General features: G+C 57.8%; 1 protein-coding gene across 4 annotated transcripts in view; it reads left to right on the top strand.

Moving 5' to 3' along the window:
• The first annotated feature begins 1363 nt into the window (after positions 1 to 1363).
• Positions 1364 to 12733, top strand: part of ATOH8 (atonal bHLH transcription factor 8) — a 34826-nt gene continuing 23456 nt past the window's right edge. Inside the window, exons 1-2 of one of the 4 annotated variants that reach the window (XM_027129167.1) lie at positions 1364 to 2609; positions 12243 to 12354. In XM_027129167.1, coding sequence (XP_026984968.1) covers positions 1817 to 2609; positions 12243 to 12304 — 855 coding nt within the window. In that variant the 5' untranslated portion in view covers positions 1364 to 1816 and the 3' untranslated portion in view covers positions 12305 to 12354. Of the gene's footprint in view, positions 2610 to 12242; positions 12435 to 12733 lie in introns of those variants that run through there. The other 3 variants (XM_027129164.1, XM_027129166.1, XM_027129165.1) reach the window with 3 other exon arrangements.

Here is a 12733-nt window from a genome sequence, read left to right as displayed (position 1 = left end):
ACGGCACAGGTCACCATGTCATCTGCCTCCTCCCACCCCCAGGGCATTCTCCCCTAGAGGAGAGAAGGCACTCTGATGAACCTGCATTTTCACCAGAAAAACCCCACCGGGTTTGGTGGGTCTGGGGATGGGAGTGAAGGACTGAAACCAGAAAGACAAAGATTCCAGTGGCTGCAGAGGTCAGAGCCCAAGGCCAGGGTCAAGGGTCTATCTTCTCTCAAACTGCTTAAAGCAACCACCACCAAGGAGGAACTTACTACCACAGAGAAAGGACCCGCGAAGAGTGAAGGACCGTGTGCTGGTCCTCAGGGCAGCCTCCGGGAGGTGGGCTCGGGTGAGGGCCCACTAGTTTGCTCTTTATTTTCCCCCAGAATCTCCAGTGGGATGGCACTGGGACCGAAGGTCTGGGTAGTCGACCTCTGTCCCCTGCCAATAACAGTGGGCACCTACCTGCAAAGCTCTCACTTTGTGCCAGGCAGCTCTGAACGCTTTGCACATATATGCTCAATTAATCTTCACAACACCTCGGGAAGAAGGTACAATTGTTACTTCCATTCTACAGATGGGGAAAGGGAGGCACAGAGAGGTTCAGTGACTTGCCCAACGACACTCAGTTTGTAAGTGGCAGAGCTGGCATTGGAACCCAGGAAATCTGCCTCTAGAAGCTATTCTGCCTGTTATTAATAATAACCAAAGCTTCCATTTGACTGGTACCCCCTATGTGCCTGGGGCTGAATTCCCCACAGCAACGCAGCGGGCAACCTGCGGTGAGGTGACTTGAGATTCTCCCAGATGCTGCGTCTAAAACCAAAGCTTCCACGCTGCTCGGCCTCTTTAACTCGCTGCGTGACCGTGGGAAAGCCCGTTCCTTTTCAGAGCCTCAGTTTGCCTGGCGCTTAGCCCTTCTGCTCCTGGTCTCTCTGCTCCAGCAAGTGACCCGAGCGGATGGGGATGCGGTGCAGGGGGAGTGAGGGTCTCGGGCAACCCCAGAGCCTTTCCCTTCCCTCGTCGACCTACCCCCACCCCCGCCCCCCAGGAGAAGTCGCCATTCTGTTTCTTTCTCGATTGGCAAGCTGGGGTGGAGGGCTGGACGTGGAGGTGCTGGGTGCGGAAGGCGACGCTGCGTCACCGAGAGGTCAGCAAGGCCAGGGAGACAAGGCCCGGCTCTGATCTGGGGAAGGGCCGAAGGGCCTAGAGGGCACGTGCTCGGGAGCGGACTGTCCTCTGGGGACAGAGAAGCGCCCCGGACTTGAGGAGGGGGCGGGGAGGGAGAGTCAGAGGACCAGGTTCTGGGCAGAAGGGATGGGAGTGGGGGGAGGTGGAGAGGACGCGGACAAAGGAGGCGGCCAGCAGCCCAGCTGTTTTGAAAAATGCTTCCTGTTTCTTTAAAGGCGCTCGCGGCTCGGGCGGCCGGGGCTGGGGAGGCTGCGGCGGGAGCTGCCTCCTCTCCGGGCGGCGGCGCTGACTGATCTCGCGAATTGGGCTTCTGTGTAAACTGAGGCTAAACAAACACAGATGGAGCGCAGCGGGCGTTCTCCAGAAATGCTGGCACGGCGGCAGCGACTTCAGATGACACTCTGAGCGCTCCGGGAACGGACAGCCTGGCGGCTTCGCGGAGCCGGCGGCGCAGCTGCCCCGGACGAGGGGGAGAAAGGGAGGAGGGAGGGAGGGAGCGAGCAGGGGGAGAGCTGGAGACTCCGAGGCGCTGAGCGCCGCGGCCGCCCGGGCAGAGCCGGCGCGCAGCGTGTAGAGCGAGCGCGGCGGGCGCGCTTCCCGGGCAGCCCCACGCCCCTGCCTTGCGCGCTCTGCCCGCGCCATGAAGCACATCCCGGTTCTCGAGGACGGGCCGTGGAAGACCGTGTGTGTGAAGGAGCTGAACGGCCTCAAGAAGCTCAAGAGGAAAGGCAAGGAGCCGGCGCGGCGCGCGAACGGCTATAAAACTTTCCGATTGGACTTGGAAGCGCCCGAGCACGGCGCCGCCGCCACCGACGGGCTGCGGGACAGGACCCAGCGGCTGCAGCCGGTCCCGGCCCCGGTGCCAGCCCGGGTGGCGCCGGCCGTTCCTTCAGGTGGGGGCGCGGACACGGCCGGGGAGCGCAGGGGCGCCCGGGCTCCTGAGGTCTTGGACGCGCGGAAACGCGGCTTCGCCCTGGGCGCAGTGGGGCCGGGACTCCCCACGCCGCCGCCACCGCCGCCGCCTCCAGCGCCCCAGGGCCAGGTACCTGGGGGTCCCGAGGCACAGCCTTTCCGGGAGCCCGGCCTACGTCCCCGCATCTTGCTGTGCGCACCGCCAGCACGCCCCACGCCGTCGGCGGCCCCTGCTCCCCCGGAGCCCTCAGTGCGCCCGGCTCCCCCCACGCGCCCTGGGGAAAGTTCTTACTCGTCAATTTCACACGTAATTTACAATAACCACCCGGATTCCTCCGCGTCGCCTAGGAAACGGCCAGGCGAAGCTACCGCCGCCTCCTCCGAGATCAAAGCCCTGCAGCAGACCCGGAGGCTCCTGGCGAACGCCAGGGAGCGGACGAGGGTGCACACCATCAGCGCAGCCTTCGAGGCGCTCAGGAAGCAGGTACCGGCTCCCAGCCACACACCCTCACTGCGCCCGGGTATGACTGCGGGAGTGGGTGGGTAAGTGGCTGGGGGACTTTAGGGAGGATGAGGGCGTGGGTAACCGGCAAGTTGTCCCCGCCCGGTCGGCCCCAGGGCCCAGACAGGTTTGGGTCCTCCTGGGGCAGTGACCTTTGCCACAGCGTTGGTACGGCTCTTAGTCTGCAAAGTCGGGGTGAAGGTTCGAGATCTCTGGCTCGGGCACGCCCTGGTTACAGCCACCCCCGTCCCCCCTGGGGTGACCCTGTCTGCGCGTCTGACTTCACCCCTCATAGTTCACTTTTATGGCAGCGAATATTCGTCTCCCGGGGTCCCTTGGGCGCGGTGGGGAGTGGAGAGGGGCAATGTGGGAATCTGTCTCCGGCGGGGAAAGGGGAAAACCCTTACCCTTCTGGCAATTTGGCGTGGTCTTGGAGGCCCGGAACGCTGCGGAGGGGTGGTCCTGGCTTTGCCAGAACATAAGGGTCCCGCAGCCCGCGGGAACCTGTCAGCACCTCCTCAGCCCCCACCTCCCAGCAGGGATGCCCCTGAACTCAGGTTGCTTCTGCGCTCTGCACCCCTCGCTCCTGGTGTCCCTTAAGGACCCGGGGTACAAGCCTGAGCCCCCTCTGCAGGGGCGGCCTCAGGAATTGTCTGGAGAGGGCCTTTCCAGGAGATCCCCTCCACTGCTGCCGTTCGCCGCCCGCCGCATGCTGAAGCAGGCAGGTCTGCTGAGGGGACTGATTGGTTTGGGGAATCTTCAGAAACTAGTTCTGGGTGGGTTAGGGGCTTCTTAGTTTGGGGCAGGTGGGGGCTGTCCTCACCAGACACTGTCTTCTGGGGCCGATGGGAAAGAATATTTGTCCAAGAGTTACCCATAGTGGGGAGTGGCAGTTTTACAATTCCACTTAGACAAGATTGAGACTGCCCCGGGATTCTAGGCTGGGCATTTTCACAGAGCGGAGATCTAAGAAGAGTGTGGTAAGTGCCCCCTGCCCCCAGCCCACACAGGGCATGGGGAAGGGTTGGGGGGGGTGGATGTGACTGGTTTGAATGGTCAGGATTTTTGCTTGCTCTGCAGCTGACTTCCTGTGTGACTTCAGGAAAGTTACTTACCCTCTCTGGGCTTTAGCCAACAACAAAGGATTTCAGAAAACATGATCTTCTTTTTGGATCACACACTCTCCTCTTCCTCCTGTGGGTGGGGCAGGGAAGGTGCCTGTGTCCATCCATGGGAAGGGAATTAAACTCCTGGGGAAAAGAGTTTCTATGACTTTTGAGCCAAAGTGTCACATTTGGGCTTGAGTAAGATGATTGGTCAGTGAGGTGGAGTGGAGTGGAGGAGTCAGATAACTGTCATAGACAGTTGGGACCTTGGGCAGTGGGCCCAGTGGAGAATTCAGTTTCACCCTCAGGCAGTGGCTCTGTGTCAGAGGGTGGCAGCCTGGAGGGCATCCTGCTACCTACCGCCCAGGATGGAAGGATGAGATGGCAGAGAGATGACTGTCCACCTGCTCACCTTGCAGCTAGGGCAACCCCTCTCAGATTGGGGAGGCCACGTGCCCAGAGCATCACAGCTGGTGAGAGGACGGTCAGGGCTGGCACCTAGGTCCTTTAACTGACAGTTCAGCGTCCTTTTTACTCCTCCAGCTGCCTCTTTCAGTTCCGAGAAAGTATTCACGGTCTCTGTGTGTTCAACTACATCTCATTTGTCCAGTGGCTTTAACTTCTTTCAGTAATAAATTCCATCTTATTTGATCTTAACATCCCTGTCGATTGAATTAGCTTTCCATTTAATGGAATGGAAAACTGGGGCCTGGAGAAAGAATGAAGGAAACACTTCCAAGATCACCTAGTGGGTTAGGGAAGGTGACAGAAGTTTCTGGAATGCCCGCCTGGCCAAATGCTTCTCACAATGTCAGCTGTATCAGCGCTGTGGGCCCTGCGCTCGCAGTATTGTTAAGTCGGAAGGTGGGTGTACACATGGCTGACTCTCTGAGATGAGATGGTTAATCGTGGTTTCCTTTCCCTTCCACCCTTCTTGTGCGGAAGTTCTATATAAGAGGGACAAATTCAGGGAGAAAGTGTGCACACACACACACACACACAGGTACAAACAGCTGTACCTATACACACGATCAGTACTAGTGCCCAAGAGCACACACAAATGCGTGATCAGAAGCGCCTCCTCTGGTTTGTTCCCCCCCTTGCCCAGTCCATCTGTCCCTTCCCCAAAAAGGCTGCTGGTGGGCACCGGTCTATTGTCTGCGAGGGAAAGAAGTATCGCTAGGGCACACTCACCATGTCCACATCACAGCCTCCATCCGATGGGGAAAGTCCTGTGTCTCAGAGGCACTCCTTCCTCCTCTGGACCTCAGTATCCCACCTGTAGAAAGTGCGCACGTGAATACACACTCACACTCGTGTGCGTGTGTGTGTGTGTGCCCTTATCCAGGCAGGCTGTGACTCTGGATCTAGGCGTAGGCTTGACTGTCTGAAATGGACCCTGGGAAAGGAGGGTGAGGAAGAAGGATGGTTTTTCCTGAAATGAGGCCATGGCTGTTGCGCACCGAGGTCAGGTCTGGGGCTGTGGCTCTGGTCTGGGGCTTCATTTCTCTGAGCAGCTTCCTGGTACGGTGAAAAGAGCACTGGGCGGGGAGTCCGGAGGCCGGAGTTTGAGTTATACCTCTGCTGTATGCGTTCTGTGTGACCGTGGACAAGTCACTTTCCCTCTCTGAGCCTCAGTTGCTAAAGTTGGAAAACGGTGTTAATGCTTACCTCATACACCGCTTCTCTGCAGAGAGCGCATGAAGAAAGGAATGGGGGCCGTAGGAGGAATGAACATTTCTCGAACGTCTGCAACGTCCTCAGGGCTGGGCAAAGGCCTTGACAGATGTAGAAATAAGAATTCTGTAATCATTTTAATAAGAATCATAGAAACTGCCATTTATCAGATGCTTCCTTTGTACTGGGTCGTGTGCTAAGCGTGTTACGCGTATTAGTTCATTTAATGAAGTAGGTATCGTTTCCACCCCCCCGCCCTCATTCCCACCCCTGTTTCACGGATGGTGAGGCCGAGGTTCAGGGAACTTCTGCAAGTTGGTGGAGGTCTCGCAGCCTTTGGCCACCGCATGAGGCCTCCTGGGTTTGCATTGCATGCCTCCCCGGCCTGCCATTCACTAGGCTTCGGGGTGCCGGCGCCCTCCCGGGCATGGTGCAGTCACAGCCTGCGTGGCTGTGTGCCACTGTCATTGCAGAGCCTGGATTCGAATCGGAGTCAGCGAGTCGCTCCAGGGCCCAGGCTCCTGACGGCCCCGCTCTTCAGCCTGGTGACCACCCGGGAGCTGTCCACCCCCAGCAGGGGGAAGCCAGACAGTCTTCTGTGTTGTCCAACCCGTCATGCTCTCAACCAGGAAGGGAATGGGGTGGGGGGCCGCTTGGCCATGAGAAGTGCAGGTGGGGGAGAGGGAGGCCCCCGGCAGCGGGGCCAGGGGGTGCGTATGCGGGGCAGATGGTCAGGCCGCAGCACATGCCACCAGCCCAGCTGCTCGGGGCCCCCCCCGCCGCCTCACGTGAAGGCCATGTGTGCATAGCTGGGCCTGGCCCATGTGCAGGGCTGCTCCAGGCTGGGTGGGAGAGGGTCCAAGGGAAAGCCTGGCCTTGCTGGGCGGGTGAGGGGAGGGGCCAGAGCTGTGGGCCTCGGCCTCCCCCGCAGAACCTTCTGGTTCACAGGCTGTGCTCACCCTTGGGGCATCTGGTGTGTGTGCTGCAGGTTTCCTCTCAGCATTGATGGAGGAATGGCAGCCGAGCCAGGCAGAGGCCTGGGGCGGCAAGGAGGAGCCCTCAGGACTTGCTGAAGTACCACACCAGTGGCCCCTCCTCTGCTGCCCCTGGAGTGTCCCAGGGGATCCTCAGCAAGTGAACTCAGGATGGCCCAGGAGGGGGCATGAGGATGGTACCCCCAGCCCAGCACCTCCCTCAGTCTCAGATGCCACAGGATGCCAGGGGCCCATGGCCCCACTGCAACCTGAACCCCCTTCCTCAGGGAATGGGGGACGGACCTGCTTGCATCCAGATGGGAGAGGGTGATAAAAGCCTCTCTCCTGCCCCCTCGCATCCACAGTCACCACGACAGTAGCTTGTTTAGCCTCATTGCACGGGGCGAGGTGCCTTACCTGGCCCTGTCGTGCCGCCTTCCCATTTCACAGATGGGGATGCTTACGGAGGTGGAGTGAGTGACCAGGATTTGTCCTGTCTGGCCCTGGGCCGTGGCTCTTAACCACTCAGACCCAGGTTCTCAGGGTCCAGCCTCGTTGCTGTGTAGCAGGTTGGGATTTTGTTTAAATAGATCTTGACAAGGACCTTAAACAGCCTGTGTAGAGCGGCTTCATCCCAGGGAGCCAGCACTCACTGACATGAGCCGATCAGAGAAAAATTTCAGATGGGATCAAGTGCTCGGCTGTGTGCCGGGGATGCAGTGTTGTTGGAGCTGTGTGGGTCCAGGAGTCTTGGTGGGCGTCTTGGGCTGGGTCTGAAGGGTGGGGTAGGAGTTGGCACAGAGGCAAGAGGGTGGAGGGCTTCCAGGCCTCCCCTGCATTGGCTGGTTGGTTCCTGGCTTTGCTTCTCTGTAGCGCCTCCCTACATCTGCCCATGGCGATTCCATTCTGAGGTAGCAGGTATTCTGATGCCCATTTTATTGGTGAGGAAACTGAGGTCCCCTATGGTTGCGGACCTAAGATCACGTGGATGGCCCGGAGTAGAGCTAGGTCCTCAGAATCCCAGGCCAGTGCCCTTCCTGCCTTTTCCCACTTGCTGGAGCCAGGAGAGGGTCCAGCTTGGGGTAGGTGGGATGGAATCTTTTAGGGGCACTTGGGACCTGGTGAAAAATCCCCATACTGCACCTGCTCCTCTGAAGCGTAACGATTCTTGTGGGGTGAGCGTGAGGCAGGTCCTTTTCCTTTACAGGAAGATTTGCTGCCTGTCGGTAGCTGGAGCCGAGCAGCCCTGCTGCCTCCTTTGGCTTCTGTCCCCTGCCCAGGCTGAGCAGATGACTGCTGTGTGGTCTCCGGCAGGTGGTGGGATGGCTGGGCTCTGGGCCACGCTGTGGACGCTCAGAGAGGTAATGCACTAAGGCTGGGGTCCCGTGGAGTCCAGGACTCTCCATCCCCTGCTCAGAAGGGGGGGCTGCCCACCTCCCCACCATAGGCTATAGATGCTCATCCAAACCCCCAAGCCATCGCTTCTGGCTGATTGGAAAGAGCCCAGCTAAGTAAGGTGTGTGTTCAAGACCCAGCTCATCTTTCATCAGCTGAGAGATACAGGAAGTTCTTAACGCTCCCTGGGCATCAAATGCTTCTCTGTAAAGTGGAAGCCGTCATTTCTACCTCATGGCGCTGTCGAAAGATGAATTATATTCACAATACCCAGCCCTCTGCCTGGCCTTAGTAGATCACAAGAAACAGCAAGGGGATGACGTAGTTCCAACAGTCATCCAGGGTACCCAGGCATTATTCCCGCTCTCCAGATAAGAAAACTGAGGCTCAGAGAGGTGAAGCTACCTGTCCAAAGTCACCCCGATGTTTGGGATTCAGACCAGCTCTTTCTGCCTTACCTTAACCTCCTAGAATCAGATCCTCATAGGCCAGGGTGCCTCTGAGCTGGGCTTTTGGGGGCCCAGCTCCTGCATCCTGGGCCGTGGGCACCAGCATCACCACCGCTGGTGGTGGGAGTTTGGAGAGCCCAGTGGCCAAGCCCCTGGTGGGGCTTGGGGAGCCCAGTGGCCAAGCCCCTGGTGGGGGCTTGGGGAGCCCAGTGGCCAAGCCCCTGGTGGGGGCTTGGGGAGCCCAGTGGCCAAGCCCCTGGTGGGGGCTTGGGGAGCCCGCCTTCCTTGGGCGATAAACACACGAGCTTCTGGCTCCAACCGGGTCTTAGCTGAGTGACCTGGGGCCCAATATGTCACCTCTCTGTTTCCTCATGTGCAGATGGGGTAACAATCTTTATTTGGGGGAAAGTTTCAATGGGCTGAAACTACCTGTAAATAGTGACCACGGTGCCAGGTAAACAACCAGAGCTCAATAGATGGGTTGGTTTTTTTTTTTAAACTCCACAGTTGCTTCTTAATTTATTTAATTAATTTATTTTTGGCTGCATTGGGTCTTCGTTGCAGCGTGACGTAGGGCTTTCTCTAGTTGCGGCGAGCAGGGGCCACTCTTTGCTGCGGTGCACGGGCCTCTCATTGCGGCGGCTTCTCCCGCTGCGGAGCATGGACTCCAGGCGTGCAGGCTTCAGTAGCTGTGGCGCATGGGCTTAGTTGCTCCGTGGCAAGTGGGATCTTCCCGGATCAGGGCTTGAACCTGTGTCCCCTGCATTGGCAGGCAGATTCTTAACCACTGCGCCACAAGGGCAGCCCCCTCAATAGATGGTTTTCTTGTTAGACCTGGACTTTGACACAAGCAGTGGGACAGAGTGACAAATCTGGGGCAAAACTGGATCAGAACTTGGCACGGGAGCCCCTAGGTCAGCCTTGGCCTCACCTGTTGCTCGGTCGTCCCGCAATGACCCTGGATCCCCATGTGCAGATCCCTTCCAAGATCCCTGCTCCCTGCTGGCAGGGAAGCCCAGCTGCTCAGGGCCCAGGGCTCAAAGAGCTGGGTAACTCCCAGCATGGCCTCTGGGTAACAACACACTAGGGCCTGTGTCACAGAGCTGTGCCCAGTGTCCAGAGCCTCCACGAGGCAGGCACTCCCTCCCTGGGTGCAGGGGAGGCAGAGGTGCTAGGCTGGTCCCTGAGACCCATGCCCCTGCCCCAGGGAACTTTTCTGTGCCACAGACCTTGTTCATTTGTTCAGGCTGATAAAGCAGGATTCTCTGGACTCTGGATGAGAACAGGCAACGTGCATTGTTCTGCAGGCTTTTCTCAGATGGGTTTGGAGCTGTGGCCAGGACTGGGATGGGGAAGGGGAATGCACAGGAGTTGGTGGTCCCTGTGTCACCTCCCTGCCCCTCCCTGCGTTTCCTGGCCTGGTGAAGGGCAACTCCTTGGCTGCTAGAGGATTTTTTTTTTTTTAACATCTTTATTGGAGTATAATTGCTTTACAATGGTGTGTTAGTTTCTGCTTTATAACAAAGTGAATCAGTTATACATATACATATGTTCCCATATCTCTTCCCTCTTGCGTCTCCCTCCCTCCCACCCTCCCTATCCCACCCCTCCACGTGGTCACAAAGCACCGAGCTGATCTCCCTGTGCCATGCGGCTGCTTCCCACTAGCTATCTACCCTACGTTTGGTAGTGTATATATGTCCACGCCTTTCTCTCGCTTTGTCACAGCTTACCCTTCCCCCTCTCCATATCCTCAAGTCCGTTCTCCAGTAGGTCTGTGTCTTTATTCCTGTCTTACCCCTAGGTTCTTCACGACATTTTTTTTTTCTTAAATTCCATATATATGTGTGCTAGAGGATTTTTGAAAGGTGACAGCAAACCTCACCTCGAGCCTGTGGTCTCAGGACCCCCAGGGGGTGGGGGATGAGCAGGCAGTATGTCCTGGCTCCAGATCTCTTGCTTCTCACCCTCTCTGGAGACCCTCTTTAGAGACCCTCTGCAACACCCACCGTAATAATGCCACTGACTTGTATCAGGCCTTACTATGTGCGGCGCATATGCCATCTCCTTTAGTCCTTACCACGCTCTGTGGTCAGTCCTGTTGGCAATATGACAAGGACACCAAGGCTCAGAACGGTTATGTCTCTTGCCCAGGGTTTGTAGCTAGAGCCAAGAGTTAGCCCAGGTGACCAAAAGGTGTATGAGCTTCACCTCTGCACCAAATAACTAAATCTTTATCCTCAGAGAATTTTGAGAATTCCCTGGCGGTCCAGTGGTTAGGACTCCATGCTTCCACTGTAGGGGGCGCGGGTTCAATCTCAGGTCCGGGAACTAAGATCCTACAAGCTGAGCGGTGTGGCCAAAAAGAAAAGGAGAGAGAGAGAGAGAGAGAGAGAGAACGGTTTTTGAACCCAGTTCTAAACCTTCTGGAGTCACCTGATAGATATGGAGGGAGAGCGTTCATTTGTTCATTCAGTCAACAAACCCTTTGGAGGCCGGTGATGGGCAGGACCAGGGCTAGGCTCTGCATACAGAGGCCTTCCCCTGACAGCTCACACAGAGACTGACCATTAAATGAGTCCCAGTAATCAGGAGTTAAGGACAGATGGCGGGCTATCAGAGCACCAGCAAGGGGAGGCAGCCCTAGTCCCCGGGGTAGGGTTGGGTGGGAGGTCAGGGAAAGCTGCTGGACGAAGTGAGCTTTAACGTGAGATCAAGATGTTGACGCGTTTAGGGTCCTCATCTGAAGCGGCTCTCTTGATCATGCTTTCTCGACCACAGCGCTGCTGGCGTTTTGGGCTGAGTCATTCTTTGCTGTGGAGGCATCGTAGGATCCTGAGCACTGTACGATGTTTAGCGGCTTCCCTGGCCTCTGCCCACTGCAGGCCAGGAGCCCCTCCCCGCCTGCTCCCCGGTGGTGACGATCAAGAGTGTCTGCAGACATTGCCAGCTGCCCCTTAGGGACGACATTGTCCCTGGTTGAGAACCGCTGGTTCAGAACAGTGCCGGGTGTGCTTGTTGAGTGGTCCCTGCAAGGCGCCCCACTCTCTGTGGGCTGAGGGTTAGTACCAGGTATCCGTGGTGGGGATGGACGCTGCGTGTAGATCCTGGAGAGCCGTAGAGAGGAGGATGCCGCAGCCTTGGCTGCAGTGCACGTTTGGGCCATTTAGGTGAACGACGCGTCAGGGCAGCTGTATTGGTTAGCACCTGTCGGGTGGACTTTGTGGTGATGTCTCCGTGTTACGACACAGAACTCTGCTGCAGTCTTTGTAGCTTTTTGCTCAAGCAGCAGGAGCATTGGTGGACAGTGTTAGAGACCCCATCGCCTCACGCATACAAATCCCTGTGCCATTAGTGAGTGTCTAGTTGGTGATGAACGTCAAGGCTGTCAAGTCTGGTTGGGGCTGTCCTGTTGCAATGCCCAGCAGCGCCCCAGGTCCAGAGGGCGGAAGGAAAAAGAGAAAAGCAAAAGAAAGCCAATCACGTGTGGGACCCCAGCTGAGCACTGACACTTTGCTTCTGGTCTGTTCCCAGAGTCCCGGACACCTAACTCTGCTCTGACGTTATAACATCACTCTTGAGTGTAAGTTCTCTGATGGCAGACCCGAGTTATTATCTGTGGTCGGACCCCAAGTGCCCAGCAAGACAAGTGCCACTGAATGAGTAAATAGACCCTCAGAGCTAAAAAACATCGGTTCTCTCTGAGAGATTCCTTCTCAGGGAGGGAGGGGGGTGGAGCTCTGTCCTGGGGGAACTCACTGTGCTTCGTGCGCACTGACGTTCGGGCAAGAGCTAAGTCTCGGTTTCTTCCCCTGTGACGTGGGAACGTGGATGCCTCCCAAGGTGGTGAGTGTGGAAACAGCGGGTGCTTAGAACAGGGAATAAAATCCGGGTTGAGGGACTCGATGGGCCACCTCTGCCGCCCTGCAGTCCCCTGTCCGGCGGTGCGCGTGTCAGTGTGAGGGGCCCTGCACCTGCCTGGCTGAGGTGCCCCCAGGCCGTTCTCAGCAGAGACCCTGGCAGCCCCTCCTGACGCCTTCTCACCCTCCAGGTGCCATGCTACTCATATGGGCAGAAGCTGTCCAAGCTGGCCATCCTGAGGATCGCCTGTAACTACATCCTGTCCCTGGCGCGGCTGGCCGACCTGGACTACAGCGCCGACCACAGCAACCTCAGCTTCTCCGAGTGTGTGCAGCGCTGCACCCGCACCCTGCAGGCCGAGGGCCGTGCCAAGAAGCGCAAGGTACGTGCCAGCCACGCAGGCGGCAGCCTCCCGGGAAGACAGAGAGGTGGGGACGGGAGCTTGGGCTTCCAGAGGGACCGGTGAGCTCGGCCCTTAGGAGCTTTGCTGGGGTTGGCGCCAGCTTCAGGGCTCCTCAGACCCCTGGGACTGTGTGTGACTCTGCTCCTGGGAACGGGGCTGCTGGGTACCTGGGACAGTCACCCTGGGCCTGCGTGTGTTCATCACTTAACTGAGGAGGACAGCTTCTCTCTGAAACTCTTTCTGGCCTTACGTGCTCTTAGGATGAATCCCCCATGCGA

This window comes from Aethalodelphis obliquidens, unplaced genomic scaffold (genome assembly GCF_003676395.1).
Source record: "Aethalodelphis obliquidens isolate GAN/ISIS:26980383/991018 unplaced genomic scaffold, ASM367639v1 scaffold35, whole genome shotgun sequence".
Taxonomy (NCBI): domain Eukaryota; kingdom Metazoa; phylum Chordata; class Mammalia; order Artiodactyla; family Delphinidae; genus Aethalodelphis; species Aethalodelphis obliquidens.
The sequence above is the reverse complement of the archived record's forward strand: the minus strand, read 5'-3'. Positions and strand labels throughout refer to the sequence as shown.